The 21979-nt window shown below is 38.8% G+C and overlaps 1 protein-coding gene across 6 annotated transcripts in view; it reads left to right on the forward strand.

Moving 5' to 3' along the window:
* Positions 1-21979, forward strand: part of TLE1 (TLE family member 1, transcriptional corepressor) — a 77718-nt gene that overhangs the window by 22378 nt on the left and 33361 nt on the right. For 4 of the 6 annotated variants that reach the window (XM_037374616.1, XM_037374622.1, XM_037374620.1 and 1 more), the window contains exons 7-8: positions 15173-15377; positions 16115-16131. In XM_037374616.1, the coding sequence (XP_037230513.1) occupies positions 15173-15377; positions 16115-16131 (222 nt within the window). The remainder of the gene's footprint in view (positions 1-15172; positions 15378-16114; positions 16132-21979) is intronic. The other 2 variants (XM_037374617.1, XM_037374621.1) reach the window with 1 other exon arrangement.

Genomic DNA, 21979 nt, shown 5'->3' on the forward strand with positions numbered 1-21979 from the left:
CTGTGGATGACATGTAGTTATTAACAGTCCTACCTCTGATCTTATACTTTTTGTGAATGTTCTTGAAGGCCTTAACTTCCAGCTGTGGGCTAGCAGAGTGGCTAAAAAACCTCTTTGCTGATTTTTTTTTTAATGGCACAGTTTAATATTTATTATATTAAAGTTGAATGAAGTAGCAATTTTGCTAGATAGGTAATAAAAAAAACAGAAACCTTTGACTTAAATGCATCCATTAACTCCTTGACACTGCTGCAGCTCTTTGGGTTTAAGGGAGAAAAGGGAGAATCGATTATGGTATGAAGAACATAAGTAATTATCATTGTTTAACTTGAAGATGTGGGGTTTTTTGTTTGTTGTTTTTGTTTGGTTTTTTTTGTGAGAGATATGGTTTGGCTGGAAAATCAAAGGTACACAAAGTTCATGCTAGGAAGCATAAGAGATGGTTAAATGGGTCTATCTAGATGTAAACAATGCAAAATTTGTTAGATTTACTTTCAAATTAATAAATTGGGTAGAGTACGCAAATACATAAATAGGAAATAAAAGTAGCAAACTGGAATCTTTCAGCATTGCACCGGGTAGCCAGGTATGTCTTATTTTGCCTTTTGAGGTGGATTGCTAATGGTTCTGTGAAATGTATATCTTTTGGATTTGACAGTACTCTTGAGACAGATTGAGTTGTAGGCCTCGGAGAGGCCTCTCCACTGTTGCATGAGGTGATTGGCTAAAGGATTAGCAAGATGTGGGATTATTTTTTCTTTCTTGGCTGTGGTTGCCAGCTATCTCTGGGATTGTAGTGTGTGAAGCTTAAGAGGATGAGGTTAACCTCTTGAGGGTTTATTCTTATGAGTGTGTAGTTAATCCTTAGAAAGCCTATAAATAACTAGGCTGTATGTTTCATTATAAAATAGAAATACAGACTAGAGCAGAAATGAATGCAGAACTTAGTGGAAGGGAAGAGCTAAGCAGCTGTAGCATTACTTCAGATCCTCCTCAGCCATGATCTGTATTATGTGTAGAGGGAGGGGAAATTGCCTAGTTCTTTTAAATAAAATGAGATCTAGTGAGCACAAGACACTGTGTACTCACTCCTAACATAAACTAGCTAACCTCGTGTCTAAATTACTGAACTCTGGCAATAGGAACTCTATTGTGTGGCAGCATGCTGGCTTATTCGTCATATTTTGTTCTTTTAAAAAAAACCTAGATATGTTAATTACATGGTAGGATTCTGTCATGGTAGGTGCTTTCAGAATACAAAGGCTCCAGACTTGTAAACTTAAGTTTAAATTAGATTGCAAGGGAAGGTATTTGTCAGCATGACAATTGGTATTCTCAAAATACCAGTCCCCAAACAATGGTTAGATTTTTATTGTTAGTGCCACTAAGTTTTGAGGAAAAAATGAGAGCATTATTGATGTGTATTGGTAGCTTGTCCTACACAAAACAGACAACCTGAGAGAAGGTGTGTGAAATGTGAATGAAGAGATAGTGTTAACCAAACTTGGTTTCCACTTGACACCCCCACCCCCGTGCCCTTCCTTACACATTTTGTGCACTCTGAACTGCTGGGGAAATGGAGAACCTTGGAGCAGCAATATAGAGGAGAGTAGTATCAAAATGAGACAATAAGATGTCTTCAGTCATGCTGAAGAGAGGAAAACTGCATTCAAAAGTCAAATGTAATTTAGTTGCAACCCAGACCTCACTTACCTTGCAAAGTTTCACATGTGGGTGGGTAGAAAAGTTGCATCTTGGATCTTGGGCAGAAAGAAAGGCAGAAGATCTTTAGGTGGCTCTTATTTAGATCTAGTCTCTAAGTTACAAGTCAAAGGTGAGACGAAGTATATGGTTACGGATTTGTGAAGCTAAACAGGTTTCAAGAAAGAAGTGAAAGGGAGATGATTGGGAAAAAAAATGTGGGTAGCTAGACATCAAACCTGAAGATAAGCAGCTACTGTGAATGCAGAGAGAAGGTAGACTGATGAGATGAGCATGTGAGGTACCAGTGGTGAGCTGGTACCACTTGCTGGATTACTGTCTACTGAGCAGATTCTGGGGATGTGGGATGTGCATGTTGAATGGTGTAGAGATGTAAGTTGGTCTGTTTTGCAGCAGGAGAGAGGTGCAAGTGGGATGGATAGGAAAACCTGTGTATGTGGCAGTAGTAAACAGAAGACTAGAGAAGTCAATGGAGAATGTGGTTTCAGGAAGGGTTAGGTAGATAGAAGCAGAGGAAATTGATATGGCAGAAGAGACAATTTCTTCTTTTTGTGATCTTGGTTCTAAATGACTCTGTTAGACTGGTTTGGAAGGAACAGTTTTGGTGGAATGGAAAGGACCAAAATTTAGTCAAAATACTGGAATAGTACAGTTAAATGCAAGGATTTACAGAAAGTGTGTTCAGTGAGCTTTAATAATGAGACTACGGAAGGGCTACCAGAAGGGCAAAATGGGGGTTAGGGATGAGTTTGCCTTTGAAAATGGTTGAGGCAGAGGAGCAGAAATACATATATATTTCCTTGGCACAGAAAGGTAGGTTATTTAATCCTGGTGGAAAGGATTGCTTCCTCTAGAGACATTTAAAGCATATGCAGACAGAATAGTTTTCCATGTTTGAAGATAGTTTTTGTGAATATTCACTTTTTGCCAAAGCTATCAAGGAAGTAAAAGGAGACAAACTGAAGTGATGAGCGTACCTTCTTCCCCCTTACAAACATCTGCTTTGTGTTCATAGTTGAAATGAGACAAGTGGAGTAGGTGAGGAGTCTGTAGGCTGAGATAAAAATGTGATGTGACCTTCAGTGCTTCTCCTGAATGAAGTCTGAGATATGGTAGGTTTGGAGGAGGAAGGAGTTGGAGGGGAAGAATTAATCAGTTGGCTCAGAAAAAAGAGAAATGCAGCTGGGACTGATGCACATGAGATGAAATCAAATGCAAAGTTAGTTGAGTAAGGGTGAAGCAAAGCATGGTCTTGGAGTTGTCCTTCAACGTAAGTAAGAATAGAGAAAGGCATCAGGCGTTTACATGCTGAGTGATGTAGGGTTGTAAACTGGACTACTTCATGGTAGGAGGGAAGGGTGCAAAAACTGAAGCATACAGATCCGAAACGCACTAAGGTTAGGTTCTGAGAAGCAAACACTGATAAACTGAAGTGAACTGCCAGTGTGCCAGTGGGAGTGGTGTGCACTGCACTGGCAAAATGTACCTGTAAGTGGGCAACTGTGGCAAAGATGGAGTCACTGGGGGTAGGAAAGCACAGAGAGGTAAGCGCAAAGGGGCTGGAAGAAGGTGCAGGGGGACGCAAGTACTGTAAACGTTAAACTAGAGATGTACAAGAAAACAGCAACCCCCGATGTTTTTCGTGGGGGAAGAGCAAGGCAAACTGTTGGGACAGGGGGCTGTGTGGGAGGACTGGAACAGAAGGGAGAGAAGCTTGCTTTCCTTGTTCTTGTACAAAGCGAGGCTAGCATAGGCATTTAGGATAACTTAAGGAAATATTAAAGGCAGGGCAAAGACACAGTTTGGGGGGCAGTTTGCTGCAACTTTTCAGTATGCTGAAGAGTTTGTATCAATTACAGGATTCCTGGTATCTGGTAACTGCATTATTCCAAAGTTGCATCTTGTATAACACTTATTTTCTGTGAACGTCCAGTACTGTTTTGAAAGGTGCTGGCTAACTGTAGCTCTTTAAATACTTACAAACAGTAGTATTGAGGTGGTAAAAGCAAGGATTAGCAAAAGTGGATTGCTCAAATGCATGTTAAGAAGCGATTCTCATTTGTAGGTGGAAGTAGTTACAGAATGTGTCGGGGAATTTCAAAGAATCTGGTCTGTGGCTTGGAACAGTAAATAAAAATCCATGTAATGCTTTTCTCATGACTCTCATATTTTTCATTCCTTGATATCTCTGAAATGTTGTAGTTAGAAGTAGCTAGGACAAAAGAGTGAAGAGTGTAGTTTAAAATATATTCAACTTAAGGATTTTAATTTAGCAAAAAGCCTTTCTGCTCCATCATCACTATCTTCATCTACAGCCAGATTTAAATTTCTGGAGACTGAAAGAGGCTGCAAGAAAACTAAATACTTAAGATAATCACATGTCAGTAATAAAACCTCCTAGATTAATATCTTTAAGTCATTTCCAAGTTGGAGCATGCTTGAACTAGTTGGTTTTGGCTGCTGTCAGCAGGACCATGCTTTTGAAGTGCTGCTGCACAGCAACGGTGTGCTAACAGTAGCTAATAAGACAAAAATGTAGATTAGAGATTAGAAGGTGAGTACTAGTAGGAATTTATGGTTGCCACAGAAAAAAACTGTGCTGGCAGTTTCTCCAAACTGGAAGTACTGTTTGCTGACAGCTACATTCTAGTGACTTAAGGCTTGCATCTGAGTCTTCAGAGAAAGCAGTATCTAGTGGACCAAAATTAAAGAAAAGCTTTGGTTTTGAACTGACTTACTCTTGACAGTGATCAGAAGAATGTAACTGGTTTCAGAAAACCAGCCTTTGTCTTGTCTGGATCAAGAGAATTTAAGGTTGTCTTCTGTGGTTTTTGGATTGTGGTTTTGAACTTGCTACTTTCCTTTAGAGTCAGGAAGTCCTCTGAAGACATGTTTTCCTGCACAAGCATAATTTTTTCAGCTTTTACTCTGACTCTTCCCATCCACTCCCTCCTGCCCTATGACATCTGTCCTCTATTGTTGCATAGTCTTTTTTCTCCAATGCAGCTTCAGCTTTGCTGTTTGTCCATTATTTCTTAAGAATTTAGCCTAAGGAAAAAAACCCACAACATTATGTAATCTAAGGAAAAAACCCACAACCATTATTAATACTAGGACCCTTAGAACTTGCTCTTCTGACTTGTTTCTATTTCCTTTTTTTGCTATAAACTGTTTAAGACAGCAACTGTACTTAAGGCAGCCCTGTAATACCTATAAACAGATTATATATACAAACACACAAAAGAACTTCTACGTTCTTATATGAAAGTATAAACAAGCAATATATGTGATGTAATTATATGAGAGTATATGTAGTGTATAACTGTTAATGATATATTATGATATAAATTACATCATGTTATATATTTGATACATAAAATGCTGTATGTGTGTATATACATATAAGGTTATGCTAGCAAAAAGGCTTCTGCAGTTCATAGGCTGCTTGTTGTATTGCCAGCATAGCTGCTGACACAACCTCTAGCTATGCTTCAAGGGGTCTGGTCAACTTGGTACAAGCTGCCAAGTTTTAGGTTGACTTACACTGCCTAAAAGCATGGAGGAGGGAAGAAAACCCTACTTTTCAGTTGGCAAAGGCCCTTATGTGGTTGCAGCTACACACTCCAGTGGAGTGCTAACGCACCTTGGGGAGAAGATGTCACTGAACTGGAAGAATTCCATCTGCTGGCAATATCCTGCATCCTTGCTGCAGGGCTCTGCCGGTGTGGGATGATCCACAGAGGCTCCACAGTATAGCTAGGCTGCTAGTTCAGGTCTGCTCTTTTGAAAGTGCCAGTCATGCTGGCAGTACTATATAATTGTTCCCTCTATGTCAACGGGATGTTAAAAATCTTGCCACTTCACAATTATCACTAAACTTTTGTTAAATAGTTAATTGCTGATCACTTTGGCAGAAAAACAGCTGATGTGCTCATTCATTGGGTGAGGTGACAAATCATTTGGGTGGGGTCACCCACATCTGTCATTACTGTTTACAAGAGTGATCATTTTGAAGAGGTCTGAAGTGTAGTATCTCTTTATCTTTCTAATTCTGGTGCATAGATTTGCCCTCCAGAATGCCAGAAGGAAGGGCAGAAAAACCTAGCTGTTTAAAGTGAGACAGAAAGGCACAGCAAAGACTACAGCTGATGCTCAGCATAGTGCTAAGGAAAAGATAGAGTGCTGCTTTCTCCCTTGCAGTCTGTATATGTGATCTATAGTGGTGGTGGGAACTAATCAGCAGTTAATAAGCTACACGTGGAAATTATTTTTATATTTGCTATTTGCATTATATTGGGGAGCACTGAAGACCTGTTTCTCAGTTCTGTAGGTGTAAAGCGAACTTCAGTCTTAAAATTTAAAGATGAGATCTTGTGATTCAACAAAAACGCTATGTGTGTACTTGTAGGTAGACTGGTACTGGCTATGCAATTCAAATTGATAACAACCAAGCCTTTCTTTTGTTGAGAGATTTCATTTTTCTTGTTCTTTTTTAAAGAAAAAATCCCCATGAAATACAGAATCTATTCTAAAAGACAAGCTAAAGAATAAGACACAAATACTAAATATAAGGGGTTTAAGGAGTTTTCAAACATTTTCCTGTTGTAGTAATGAAAAATTGAATTTAGAGTTTTGCTAGGTAGATGCAGGCTTCAGTATAACTGCTTTTGACCCGTGCTGGCTGCTACAGTTGCATTCTGTGGGGTCTTTGAAGGTGACCGATTTTGCTGCCCCTGCATTAGAATCTGTATTTCTGCCTGTGTTGTAATTCATCTATGGAATTGTTTTTCCTTGAAGAACACTGCCAATAAATAAATATATAATTTTATTTCAGAGAAGTTAGTGTGGCAGCTTTGTAAGTGCAGCTAGTTTTTATTTTCATTCTTTAGATAGAGAGGAACTTCTAGCCTTGTAGAGCAAGTTTATGAGGAATTGTGCTTGTGTTTATCCTAACTTCCCTTAATTTAGCAAGATTAAACAATGTAGTTTAATCTCTAATGCAAGGAGAAAAGAGCAGTTGGCCAGGTTTGGGATTCTGTGACAAAACTGTGTACCATAGATCTGTAGAAGACATACATTTTAGAGTGAAACAGGTATATTTCAGTGTAAAAATGCAATGACAGCACCAAAGCATGAAGTGGTCTTTTTAGTCTTTGTGAGCCAGTTGAAATCTGCATTGCTTTTCCTATTTTTTTGAAGAGGAAAGAGGAAACCAGACTTGATTTCTAATAATACCGAGAAATTGGAGACAAAACTCTCTAATACGCAGTTTAGAGTGGTTAGAAAGCAGGCATTCTTTATTTTTGGCACCAGATACACAGGGGATAAGCTTCACCCAATGTGCATACTGACTTTGTTCACTGTTTATCTATATATGGCTGATCTATACATATTAATGATGTTTCTGAGAAATTATTACCATACTCATTACAGTTTCAGGAACTATGTATCATATCTACACTTTTATACGCATGTGTAGCATAATGGGTTGGGGGTCCTCTGGTAGTCATTTGGGAGACTTCTCCATCCTTTCTTAATCCTCTTCTTCGTCATCTTCCTTTTCTTATTACTATCCTTTTCATGACCTTCTCTTCTGGCCCTGTTTCAGCACTCTTGGCTCATGTCTTGGTTTCAGACCAGTTCTTATCTACTTAGTAGCTAAACTATAAAATGCAGCGTTCTACTACTAGCTAAAGTACATAATACAGCGTTGTGCAGCTCAGCAATGTCATGGATACATTAGTTGCAACATTTACAGTTAAACACACTGGTAAAAATCCCCTGGTATCACTGTGGACTTACATCTCTGTAGTACAATAACGTTTCACGTGATTTATAGATGAAAGAGGTTTGCTGAAGACGCTGTTTCTTTGTTCTGAAGGGATGGTCTCTTCCTGCACCCAAGGCACTGTGTCTTGTTCACATCATGGATAGTGTTTTCAAAGGACTTCTACAAAACTACAAAGGCTCAATTCCTGGCTCACTACCTAGAGATGCAGTAGTGGGCACTTTCAAGTTTGTTTACTGGGGTATAGTGTGGCTTGCTATCTGTCAGAATAAAACCTGAGCATTTAGAAGAAGGGGAAGTAAAAAAACCAAATGAACCAAACTAAACACAGATGTTTCAAAGGACTTGGGAAGAAAATTAAGCAATGAAAGTAGCTGACTCACATTTTTCTAAAACACATTTAAACAGGGAGAAAATGGTAAGCAGTAAGAATTGCAGAATCACAGAATGCCTGAGGTTAGAAGGGACCCTTGGAGGTCATCTGGTCCATCCCCTCTGCTCAAGCAGGACCACCTAGAACCACTTGCTCAGGATTGTGTCCATACGGCTTTTGAGTATCCTCAAGGATAGAGAATTTGCAACCTCCCTGGGGAACCTGTGCCAGTGCTTGTCACCATTGCTGTAAAAAACCCCCATGTGTTCTGATGTTCAGGAGGAATCTCTCGTGTTTCAGTCTGTGCCCATTGCCTCTTTCCCCGTCATTGGGCCATTCAGCAATGGGCTACAAAGATGATTAAGGAACTGGAGTATCTCGTGTATGAGTACAGGCTGAGAGAGGGGGGACTGTTCAGCCTTCTCTAGGCCCATCATTGGATGCTCTGCAATATGTCCATGTCTCTCTTGTACTGGGAAGCTCAGAACTGGAACAATACTCCTTCCAGGTGTGGCCTCAACAGTGGTGAGTAGAGGAAAAGGATCACCTGCCTTGACCTGCTGGCAATATTTTGTCTAATGTAGCCCGGGATGCCATTCACCTGCTTTGCCACAAGGGCACATTGATGGCTCACATTCAACTTGGTGTCTGCCAAGACTCCCAGGTCCTTTTCTGCAAAGCTGATTTCCAGCTGGACAGCTGCCAGCATATATTGGTGCATGGAATTGTTCCTCCCAGTGCAGGACTTTGTACTTCCATTTGCACTTCCCCTTGTTGCAATTGAAGAAAGTCCTGTCAGCCCATTTTTCCAGCCTGCTGAGGTCCCTGTGAGTGGTAATACAGCCATCTGGTGTATCAGCCACTCCTCCCAGTTTTGTTTCATCAGCAAAAGAAAGCAAATTTGGAGCTTAGTTTTGCAGATTGCTGCTACAGTACTGAAGCTTAGGGTTCAGATAGGTTAGGAGGGACTGTGTTGCGGGGACTGCTGTTAATCTAGTGGTGATATTGTCAAGGAAAAAGAAACATCCAAAAGCAATGAAGAGGAAACAGAGCTGCTGCTGCTGAAGCTGGGTTAGAAGGTGGAGTAGTAAGCAACCCATATTGGTTAGCTCATATTTTCAGTCTGTTCACCTATCATGGAATCGTTTGGATTGGAACAGACCTTCAAAGACAAAGTCCAGCCCCACCGCCATGCACAGGGACATCTTTCACTAGATCAGGCTGCACAAAGCCTTGTCCAACCTGACTGCAAACACTTCCAAGGACAGGGCATGCACAACTTCTCTGGGCAACCTGTTCCAGTGTCTCCCCACCCTCACAGTAAATAATTTCTTTCTAATATTGAATCTAAATCTATCTTCTTTCAGTTTAAAACTGTTGTTACAGGCCCTACTAAAAAGTCTGTCCCCATGTTTCTTATAAGCCCCCTTTAAGTATTGAAATGCTACTACGAGGTCTCTCTGGAAACTTAACTTCTCCAGATTGAACACCCCAACTCTGCCAGTCTGTCTTCATAGGACAGATGTTCTAGCCCTCTGATAATTTTTGTGGCCCTCCTCTGGACCTGCTCTAACTGGTCCATGTCATCTTCTTGCACTGTGAACCCCAGATCTGGATAGAGTATTCCAGATGAGCATCTCATGACAGTGGAGTAGAGGAGCTCAGCTGCCCTCAGCCTGCTGACTCTGCTTCTTTTGATATGGCCCAGGATGCAGTTGGCTTTCTGGGTTGTAAGTGCATATTGCTGGTGCATGTCCTTCTCCACAGTGCTACTCTCATCCCATTCATACTCCAGCCTGTACTGATACTGGGGATTGCCTTGACCCAGGTGCAGGACCTTGCACTTGGCCTTGTAGAACCTCATGAGATTTTTAAGGGCCTACTCCTCAAGTCTGTCAAACTCCATCTGGATGGCATCCCTTCCCTTAGGTGAATCAACTGCACCACTCAGCATGGTGTCATCTCCAACCTTGATAATGGGTGTGCTCAATCCCCTTAGCTACGTTATTGATGAAGGTGTTGAATAGTGTTTGCCCCATTATGAACTCTCGGGTACATCAGTAGTTACTGGTTTCCGCTGGGATTATGAGTCTCATTGACTCTTTGGATGCGGTCATCCAACAAGTTCCTCATGCATCTAACAATCCATCCATCAACCTTGTATCTCTTCACCTGAGTGGCAAGGATGTTGTGAGGCACAAATGCCTTACAGAAGTCTCTGTAGATGGTATCTGTAGTTCTTTCCTTGTACACTGATGCAGTCACTCTGTTGTAGAAGAATGTGGATATATTCTTAAGGGAAGTTGGTTTTCATCCTGCAGTATGTTCTCCCCTGTAGCCAAAACACTTTTTTGAAAGCATCTGCAGAAACTTAGATGCAAGTATTAGTTAATGGCTTAGACTGTCTAATGACTTCTCTCCTGCTAGATTTGACTGTTGGTGGTGTAAGTAGTGTGTGCAGGGGTTTGGGCTGTGTTTTGAATGAGGGAGAAGACTGGATCTAACAGGAGAATAATTGTGAGTTGTTTACATTTTTTGGAAGGTTAAATTTGCAATGTTGGTTTAAAAAGTATTTCTAAACAGTGGGGGGAAGGTTGCTTGGTCAGCTAGCTGTGCTCAGTCAGTGGCCCTCATGTTTATTTGCCATAGGCATTTGATACAGGCTCTTAGTTCTTTCTGCTACTTAAGCAAGCAAATAAAAACACTGAAGATTTCCATTTAGGAAGGGAGAGAATATGGCAATGAGATTGAACACAGTAATGCATGTTTTTCTGTCACATCTTTCTGCCTGCTTGAGTTCATCAAAATCACAGTTCTTCAATTTTACAGGAATTGACGTGAAATAGTGCCCTTTACATTTTAGGTCTCTAAATTACTTTTGTGCTTGCCAGATATTTTTTTCATAACATCTCTATGGAGCTTGAGGGAATCTGTTGATAGTATTACTGGTGCTAGGCTGATAAGGTTTTTGAAACATTTTCTACTCTCTGATGTTTATTTAGAAGGGCACAAGAGAAGACAGCTGTTACAGTTTAGGACCAGGTATAACCTTTTTTCCACTGTTAGGTGCATCACCTCTGAATTTTAATTCAGTGCTTTTCAGCAGGTACTGAATAGTACATCACACATCCGTTTAAGAACAGAAGAATGCTCCAACTCTTTAATGCTAGGAATTCAAAACTAGATTTCTAAGTAAGCCATAGTTGTTTGTGACCCCAGTAGAGCTTCTTTAAGGTGGGAAATGGGATTGTAGCAGCTCTTGTTCTATCTTGATAAGCAGAGAGCCTAAAGGAGACATCTCACTTGTTTCACAAAGATTTACTCTGTTTCTGGAAGTCTCTGTCAGAGATTGAAAATGAATTCCAAATTGTAAGTCCTAATTAAAGAGCTCTTTATAGCTGGAACTTGCCTAGGATGTTGGAGGTGAAAAACTGTACTGCCTTTAAAATTGTTAGGAAGTGCTTGCTCAGAGAAGCAAGTGCTGTGTTTTTCATATATTGATTTTTGGATCTTTGTGGTCTGGTTAGGGGATACCGGGAAAAGAATTTGAGGTGATAAAATCTACATCTAGACTGTACAGTAAGCTGAATTTGCCATTTCTTTTCTCCCTTTGCAAATACGAAGAACTTAGGTTTTTTGCAAGAAAATGGTGGGTGAACTACTGATTGTTTTAAAATCTCTACTATGGCTAATTATCTCAGTGCAGTCACTTAGGTACGCATCGTTGCACTCTTCTCTACCTTCCCACTTTCCTCTGAAAGTGGACGCAGCCCTTGCTCTGCAAGTAATGATAATAATTGGTAGTAACACAGACCTGTTACTCATCCTTTTTTGAGCACATTTCTTATGGCAGGTGTCTAGTTTTTAATTAACTGCTAATGAACGTGCCTAGTAGACCATGATACTGCTGCCAACTTCTTCTGTTTTATATCTTACTGCTGCTAAGCTCTTAAAAGGTGACAGAGCAGGCACTAGTGTCTTTGAAGTGACAGGAAAGTGATTATATGCATAACACAATTGTTTCCAGGATCTACTATGGCAAATGTCTAGTTACTAAATACATCTGGTGAGCACTGCCTGTTATCCATTTCCTTGGTCTTCAGTTTCTTCCTTTGTGTGCAGTACATACTCCCTTTTCCCCTTCTAGAAAAAAAGTATTTTTTTGATGATTCAGGGTTTTATTAATAAAAAAAGCATGAACTTCTGGAAAGGATCATCTGTATCTGTGTTAGGGAAAACTTTAAACCTGTTATGAAACTTTAAACCTGTTATGAATAGGTAATATGTAAACAATAAATCTGTATACTTCAGTCTTAAAACGGCAATGAGTCTCAAGTAATAGACATTAAATCATAATATACCTTTGGTGGCTTAAAAGACCATGAGCAGGTTCTCAGTCTTAAAACTGTTTAATGTAGTTGGATATTTAAGCATCTTTGGGGACTGTTTTCCTCTACTGCTCTCAGTAACCATTTGGCAAAGCTGCTAAAGTATAAACAGCTCTGGTATTCCGTTCTACACCTTACACTGGGCATTGATCCTCACCATTTGTATGCAGTCCTGTCAGAAAAACCAAACTTAGCCCTTTTACCTGCTTTCAGCTTCAGAAGCTGTTAGTGGGAATTAATCTGTTTTTCCATTTCTGGGACTTTTGAAATACCCTGTGTCTAGGCTACAAACTAGAGCCAGAGAAATTGTAGGTAATGTGTCCCTAAGAGTTTAATTTTGAAAGATGTTAAACTATGCTTCCTGAAATTATGTGGGTTAACTTGTTTGCTAATTAAACTAAGCAAGAGAGGCAAGAATAAAGGGAATCTTTATGGCTTCCTAAAGGGGTAGGGACAAGAATGGAAACAATTTAACTTCATTTCCCTGTTTTGACCTTCCTGGCCTCACACTGCAAAATAAACTGATTTGAGCTGACTTGGAAAAGGGAGGAGGTTTTTCTCCATGAAACCAATTTGGAAGGGGTAAATTACTTTTTGTTAGTTAACTGCACACTATAACTAGGTAATCCAGTGTCATAGTGCAGCTGGGGACAAGTAAGACCAATGCCATGAATTCAGTGCAGTACTGCTGATAGATGTTGTCTCATGGCTAAGGTACAGGTAACTGAGTTGGCCAAGTGGTCAGTGAGTAAGGGAACAACTAAGATACCAGACTAAGACTTTGAGAGAGCCTGCCAAAACATCAGGTTATCTCCTGATTTGTGGAAACACTCTGGAAACTACTGAAGTCTGGTTTTAGAGGCTGGATAAAAAAACCAAACCAAACCAAAAACCAACAACAACAAAAACCAAGACCAACAAGCCCACAGAAATGCTACAGTCCTGTCAGACTTCACAGTGCTCTTCACTGATATTTCTTCAGTTACATGAAGTTTCACTAGCAGTAGCGGCTTGATTTTGTAGAGGGTAGTCTACAGAAATATAAAAATATTTCTTAATACTTCCTTCAAAATGTTACTTTTTGGGTTGTTGTAAACACATAAAAATAGAAGAATAAGAACCACCTTTCTCACTTTGCTTTTTAAACATACTGAAAAGTTGGTAAGGATAGTGATCAGATGTACATATTATGGTGAAGACTAGTGAGGTTTTGTATGTAGCACATGGAAAGAAATTCCTGATACATGGTATGAGAAAGATTTTATAAAGTCGTGGCTTATAGAATTGACTAAAGGTATTGTGATACATTTTAAGATTTGTCTTGTATATAAAAAATAAGTAAATAATGTCTGTGTTACACTTAGGACAACACAAAAGTGAAAGATTAGCAGGTCTAGACCAGAGTTCTTTAGTGTCAGTCCCTTGTCTACATAATACGGGGTTATGAGATATAAAAGTGTAGGGGCACAGTAGTTATTTAAATAGTAATAAATTCAGTCGGTCATATACCAGTAGATATTATGCAGGTATTGCTGACAGTTGAAGAGTCTTGGGATCTATGGAAGCAGATAAAATATTTTTGGATTATTTGCATTGGATTATTTTGGAGTAACTTGTGAAATACTGAGCTTTAGTCTAGATATTATTTCAGTACCTGTCAGCAAGCAGTACTGTAACAATTTTGCCTGCTCTTAGAGGACCACTAGCATTCACAAGGTCAGACTGTCATGTCTACCTGAGCTCATCCTGTTCAGACATTTGCTTATCTGTCTTTTTGATCCCATGACTTGGGTGGTACTCTAGTTTTTTTCATGGTATCTACCCTTCAGCGGAGGGATGTTGGAGCATGGCCAAAGTGGAGAGGTTTGTTCTGTCTTCCGTTCACATGCTCAGGCACGAGAAAGCAGGAAAGAAGCAGAAAATCTGTTTACCTGTAGCAGACTAAAGAGGAGCTATGACTAATCTAAAGATGGTTTTGAAGCTTAGTTTTCCAAATAAATCTGTGCTGAGCATTTTTGGACAAATTAAATGGTTAGCTAAACTTGGAAAATATTAATGAAACCATGACAGCTTTAACATTTAGTATTTAAACTACGGGGAAGTCATTCCATTGTAAGGACTCTGTTTCTGAAATTATTTTGCCAGATTGGTTACAGGGTTGCATGTCCACTCACTATGTTACTGATCTTGCAGGCTGCTTTTGAAACAGATGGAAGTATTTTAATTCATTAATACCATGTCTCTTGCCGGGAATTCCATGACCATATTAATGCTATCTGGAATACCTGAATTTTAAGTTCAAAGTTGGTTTCTAAACACAATGTTAGTTCATGAATATTTTTTCCCCCCTAAAAAAGACTGGCTAGAATGGAATATAAATTTAAGACACCAAGTATGAAATTGAGCAGTATCTTTAAGGTTTTTAATACTCGGAACAGAAACCTACTTACTGTCTCCAAATTGGGAAGAGTGATGTGAGTTTAAATCCATCTTGCCAGTGAAACTTTTTTTTTTCACAGAGCAGTGATACTCCTTTCTATAGAAAGGGAAAAGTATTCGGGCCTTCTGGTGCTGCTGTTCGTTTGTCACCTGTGATGCTGTGGCAGGCAGTAGCTGCTCAAAACAACCTGCAGTAGTTGAACCTATTCCTTGGGCTGCAGAACAAGCATCCAGGTAGCCTTTTTTGGTTATGGGATGTGAGCAGAGCTGCCCACAGACAGCATGATATAATGCAAGATGTATAGTGTGGTGGGACAAATGGGAGAAGCTAGATTTAAAACAGATAAACAAATTAAAAAATCCACTGTTGATTCTCAGTAATTAACCAAACTTCTCCCTTCTCCTTCCCAAACTATGTGCTATGCGTTATTCTTTTGGGGATGATGATACCGCTGGGAACAGCAGCAGCAGTTGCAGGCTCAACATCTCTCCCATGGCCATGGACCTCCAGTGCCTCTAACACCACATCCATCAGGACTTCAGCCCCCAGGAATCCCCCCACTTGGAAGCAGTGCTGGCCTTCTTGCCCTTTCTAGCGCTTTGGGTGGGCAGTCTCACTTGGCAATAAAAGATGACAAGAAGCATCATGATGCAGAACACCACAGAGGTGAGAGGCATGGCAGGCCTGATTAGGACATTGTCAAATTTGTGCATTGCTGCAAACTGTGCATCTTTAAAGAATTCAAGTTATATAGAATAAGAAAAAACTGCTGGCAAACTTAAAAATGTCTGCTTATATACCACTAATGCAAAACTCAGCTTGGAAATTTTCAGTATTATAAAAGGGGATCACTAGGTGTCACCTGCTCTACAGTTTGCAGGGCATTTTGACATCCTGGTAAATGCTTAGTTGTAACACCAGTGGCCTGCACCATATTGTGAAAAACTGTTAAACTGCATAATGGGTAATTTTTTCAAAGAAAGTAATGTTGTTAAATGGATGGGTGGGAAGGTAGGGGGAACGAGAAGTTAAATGTTGAAGTGAATGTGTTCAAACAAAATATTTAGATAATTGCATCTGTTACTTTAGTTTCATAGGCTTAAATTCTAGGCACAAATATTGGGCAAAATTGCACTTGACTAATTTTTGAAAAAAAAAATAATTTATTCTGTCATGAAATAAAACTAGGCTTTGTGTATGGTTAAACTGTAAATCACGTTTACAAAGTACTGTAATTTTCAGGAAATCACTGTATTAGGAATGTGCAATGACTTATATAAATAAAAGCCATTTAAAAACTGTTTGCGGCTTGTGTTCTAATTTTTCCCCCCTTTTTTATTTCTGTTCTTGCCTCTGTGTCTGAACGGGCATGTCTGTGCATTTCTTGGTTACTACGGGAGCAGACAGAGAGCCAGGCACAGTAAGTACCAACATTCCTGCTAATATTTCCACTTCTATATAATGTAATAATCAGATGCTGCACTGTTAATCTGTTTTGTCTGTCTTTTTAGTCAGATTCATGATACTATGCAAGTGTGTTTTCTGTTAAGATATCTCTTGGTTTATGCAGAACACAAAGTCATTTGTTTGGAGAGCTGTATGAATCAGGTTTCTTTCTGAGCAGAATGATTTTGGGGGAGCTTGAACTTTGGTTTGCTTACTGAAGGATGGGGTGGGGGCAGGGGGAAAGCTGCAAATCAAACAGGATGTTGACTGCGACTTAAAAGTATAACGTTACTGGAGCTAAGATTTTTCCTGTAGGATTTTTAGGAATTAGAGTTGCAGAACAGGTGAGAAATTTAAAATTCATATGTCATAATGGGGTTTGGCCCTAGGAGTTTCTTTAACTGAATCTGTTTAAGCTTTACTAATGTCTTTACTGCTTAATTTGTGCTTCGGGTATGACTTCCATAGCAATACTTTTTCTCCCTTTAGACATAAGCTGTAATAGAATTGGTCTAAGACAATTCTATCTGAAAAACAGCTAAACAGCTCCTTTGTAACAGCTGTTATACCGTTGCGTATTGAGCAATATTGCTATATTAGTCTGTCGGAAATGGCCATGTGCAACTTCCACATGATTTTAAGTAACAAAGCTAGTTCTGCTTGTTGATGTCATAGGTGAATTTGGGCTCTGTTTTGTTTCTTAGGCTCAATTAGAAAAGACAAGAACAAGGAAAAGTTATTTGACAGATATCTTTATGGTACTAAACTTCTGATTTTTATTGCTGCTTTTTGTTTTTATACTAGGGCTTGACAATCACTTACTGGAAACTATCTGCATATCTTTTGCAGCAATCTTTTTGTTTTTAGATTACTAAGAAAGCATTCATTTCAGCTTGCCTAATGTTATTAATGACAGGGTAACTGTGGAAATAATTTTAAGATGGTGTGTGTGTGCACATGTAGAAGTGATAGCTTTGTGTTTTGCTGTGGTGGTTATGTTTCATATCCTTGCTCTCTTCCCATCCTCCCCTGCCCTGTCCGTCATGTTGTTTGCTAAAAGGTTTTTGAGTTTAAAATCAGATGCTTCACAGTGCTATGAAATATGGACTCAGAATTCATCTTGTATCTGAGAATAGTACTTGCCTATGGAAGGAGAACTGTCAAAAATTAAACCTGGCTTTTGTGTTGTGGGAGATTTGCAATATCACTTGCATAGTTTACTATATGTCAGGTTTAGTGTTGCAGTTAGTTCTGTTGCCATAAGTGTAACTCATGATCACTTAATTGGTACCTGTAGTAGGCTCTTTTTTATGCTGGGTTTACCACTAAGTAATCTTTAAACTATCTGAGGCTTCATTTAATAAAAGAACTCCACTGTATGGAGATACTGAGTTCGGGTTTCTACACTGTGGTGGCCATAGTTTCTTTTTGGTCCTAGTGGAGAATAATACTTCATAATTAAATTAAACTTTGATAGCTGAACACAGGTGAACTTTACGTTGAACTTAAAATTGTTTGTGTACAGTGTTGAATTAGAATCTTGGCTTAACAGTAAATGATATCTTCATTGAAAGAACCATAATTCAAGTAATGGTCAAGTTCAAATGTGGCTAAAATGATTGGCTGGGAATGATTTGCTCTGAGCTTTTCTAATTATCTTGTATTTTGATGAATTTCTTTTTAATTTAAAATATATTTTTAAGGATAATACAACTTTGGTTACAAGTATACAAGGCATACCAGCAGGTTTATGGAATTATTACATGTGTTTCATTGTTATGAGCAGTAAGCTATTATTTTGTAAATGCCTTTATAACATCTGGATGACCAAGATAAGATCAGTTTGATTTTCAGAATGATGTTTTAAATGTAATGGTGCTGTCAGAAAATCTGACAAAGGCTTACTTTCATCATGCAAATCACCAAACCCCATGCTATTAGTTACCCAAATTAACCATGGTATTTGGTATTAGTGTGCAGTCCTGTGATGATTTCCATCAAGTATATCTAGTGTGACCTTCCAGTGTCATCAGCAGAAGCTGACAGCTTTAAGTGTTCAGGTTTGAAAGATTACATTTAGTGCTTGCCTATTTGGTTTTAAATTAATATTTTTTTTTTGACATAGCTTTGAGTGAAAGCTTATTGTGACATATCATTTAGGCATATTCATTTTTAAATGAGCTCTAGTTTTATTTTTTTAAAGTCTCCTTAGACAAGCAGTTAAAGCTTTTATGTATTGTATGTTTAGAAATACTGCATAATGCAGTAAGAGTTAGAGGCATTTATAAAAGAATATAAAGATTTAGTGATATTATTCTTGATTGTGTTTAGTGTCCATTTTACCTACTCTTGCTGTATCTAAATGTCAAGGGCTACATTTTTCTTTTTTATATGAAGGTTTCAGGAAGTAAAATGAAAGGAATTATTTGAAATGCACATTTGTGAAATGCGTAACATTCGGGTTAGTAATAATGGTATACTTCATATATGAACTGCTAAAATTTGGTCAAAATTAAATTACAGGACTACATGGATAATGGCAGGTGGGTTTTGGCTGATGTAGCTTTAACCATCCAAAACTGGGCCATGTTACTGTGGGAATGCAGGCTTCCCTACTATTGTGGCATAGTCTGGCTGCAGGTAATGAAGCCAGGCAAAGTAAGCAAGTTTTGCAACTGGGGCTTAATAAAGTTTTGGGAGACATCAATCCAAAAGAACTTTGATGTCCACATTTTTTCCTCAAGGGAACTTACTGGCAACATTTTTCAAACTCATCTTAGCTGTTCATTTATCACTTGTCTTCCCACTGTTATAGCATCTTGTTCAGACAGCATAGAAATGCAAATGTTCTGAAGCACTCTATTGTATCAGTAATAATCAGTATACAGTAAACACTGACTTTATTATGAGCTTGGAATTTACATTAAGGTTGATTTTTGTCCTCATGACAACATTGAACTTGTTTTCTAAGAGTTAGGAAGTACTCATAAATTTCCCAAGAATTTTTTTTGCCTTCATTGTTAAGCATAAATGTTGCAATTACTTTGTAAAGCAAATGCTCTTTTCTTACAGCAGAAAAATATTCTCTGTCCTATTCTTCCCCTCCCAGTCCTGGAGGAAGGGGGCATGCACAACTGAATGCTACTTTTCAGTTGATATTATATGCAGGCTGGTTCTGGTTTGTGTTTTAGTTTTCCTGATTGGGTGTGGGGGGAGGTCATAAAAGGAGTTAGAGGAGAAAGTAGGGTACTCTTCAGTGTGGCACATGTATGCTTCTTGACCTTTGTGAAGAAGGCGTTGTTTTCCATTGTATAGCTTGTAATAGAAAAACTTGAATTTCTTTAATCAGTTATGTCTTTTATTTTTATTAGCGCTGTCAATTTAAAAAAATTAAAATAAGATTTTATAGTCTTTATGGATGCAAACAGCAAATTAGCTTCAGTGGGAATTGCTCACACAGAAGAGCTGTGGGATGCTGTGTTGCAGTTCAGTTTGTAGTCTATACAAAGCAGCACGAGGCTGACAATGAAGGGCAGGAGGATTGGGGTAGCGTGGTATAAATTTCTATGGATACCCTGATTCTGACAAACGTTAGCTAGAAAATACTGAAATCAACAGAAGCCTTAATCTCTGTTAATGTGTCCTGATTATTGATTTCATGTGGAGAGTGATTCAAATCTGTTTAAGCTTCTAGACTTCCTTGTTCCTAATATGAACCTACTAGTCTAAATGTAACTTGAAATGGTGGGCAAAAAGAGGGCGAAGTCAGTAGCTTTCAATCATGGGTAATTTAAAACAAAACCTACTGACTTTATAAGTCAACTTTTGGGTTGTTGACATGTGTGTTTGCAAGAACCGTATTCACCAAATGGAAGTTAATGATTCTTCAGCTGAATAACTTTGAATTTAATCTTTTTGTGCCTTGCTGGAGGATGATTAAGTGCTAGTCCCTCTTCCAACATGCACTGTATTCCTATCAGTAGGTCCTGATAATGAGCAGTGGGACTGCTGAGCAACTGGTGTTTTGGTTTAGGTGTTAGACTTGATCCTGTTTTGCTTACTCAACAAGGGATTGCATTTGTGCCCATCTATGTATGGCTGTCCTGTTGGTAGTGTTTGTGTGTGGTGCAGCAGCACGGGTGTAGTGACTGTTAAACAGACACAGTGGCCTTACTTGGTGATACGGACAAGTGCAAGCTGTCAACTAATGGCAGGCTGTGATGGCAGGTGCGTGCAGCTGCACAGTCAGTGAATGACCAAGCACAGAGCGAGTGTGTGTGTCTTTGAGGCAGAGGCAAGTAGGAGGGATAAGGAGCCCAGTGCTTAGAGAAGATCTTTATTGGGACCAGGTGTAGTTGAACCATGATCACAGCTGTGTTGTATATACTGTTATTTAATTGTGATGGTCAGCATAGAGTTAGTTGTCAGTTCTGTGTGTGCTAGTGAGTTGTCTTTGCTTTATTATACCTGAGGCTGAATGAGGTACTGAGGGCTTTCAGCTTGTACCTCTGGCACACGTACTTGTGGTCTGGAAGTAGTTGCTATGGGGAATGCCATAGCAGTCGAAGAAGTGTATTTGAATGATGTGCCTTATATTCCTAATATGGAACCTGCCTTCTCTTTGTGAATTGTGACGAGGTTTTCATTTCACATTTGCTGCTGGGGGTTTCAGAGTTTAACTTTTGCTGGCAGCAAAATTGCTTTAGAATACCAAGTTGCCTGTTATACAGCCCTTTTGCAGTCTGGTCACTCTGACAGGAAGTGATGCTACACTGGGCTTTTTTGCTTCTTTCAGGAGTTATTTGAAGAAATTGATGTGAATATTTTTTTAATTATCAGAATAAAAAGAAAACACATAAAATTTATATTGACTATTTGTTCTGATCTAAGATTTATGATTTACAGATATTGTATTGGTAATCCCTAATAAATTGAACTCCTAGTAGGAAAGCAAGGATTATCCTCAGTTAGTGTCTCGTCTGTTGAAGTTAAGACAAAACAAAAACTGGTGTCATGCAGTTTATCTTTAGGAAATCAGCTATGCGTGTATGTATCTTTTTGCCTTTTTGTACAAACTGATTATTATTGAAGGTAAATCCCAACTGAAAATTTCTATAACATTATTTTTAAAAAAAGTTACATAAAAATGCTTGTCCTACTTTTGAAAATAAGTCAGATGTCAGTAGGCCTGGTAGAAGAACTAAACAGATTTATCTATTTATTTATTTATTTTTTTATTTATTTTATTTTTTCAAAGAGAAGATAAGAATTCTTCATTGTAAAGTTGTTACTGCTGGCTCCTAGCTGGCTCTATGCTCGATAGTGAACATGTGGCAAATATAAACTCTACCAGAGCTGAAATGAGGAAAGGTGGCTTTTAGGTGGCTGTCTACACTGTTCCCTGAACTTTAACTTTATGTGGGTAAGAGATGTCAATAACCCCAGGTGTATATGATCATCTCTTCCCCAGTTCTTGTTTGTTTTTTCATCTACTGCCTTTGTTACTTTAGTGTTCTGGATCAACCATATGCACTACTTAAAAAGATGCATATTTTTGTGGTGTTGAATGAAATGTTACAGAATTGTTGGTTTGAATTATGGTAGTAGGTTATAGTAGCAAGCTATTTTTTCATCAAAAGTTGCACTTTTTTAGTCACAGATTTTAGTCACAGTTGTAAGAACTTCCCTTTCCTAAGGGAAAGAAAACAATAACTTTTTAATTATTGAGCTTACTGGTAAATTTTGCCAGAGTAACAGCACATTCTTATTTAAACTGCTCTACAACACCTTCTGGCGTGTATGCTCTTATTGCAGCGAACAGT

The sequence above is a fragment of the Falco rusticolus genome, chromosome Z, assembly GCF_015220075.1.
Source record: "Falco rusticolus isolate bFalRus1 chromosome Z, bFalRus1.pri, whole genome shotgun sequence".
Taxonomy (NCBI): Eukaryota; Metazoa; Chordata; class Aves; order Falconiformes; family Falconidae; genus Falco; species Falco rusticolus.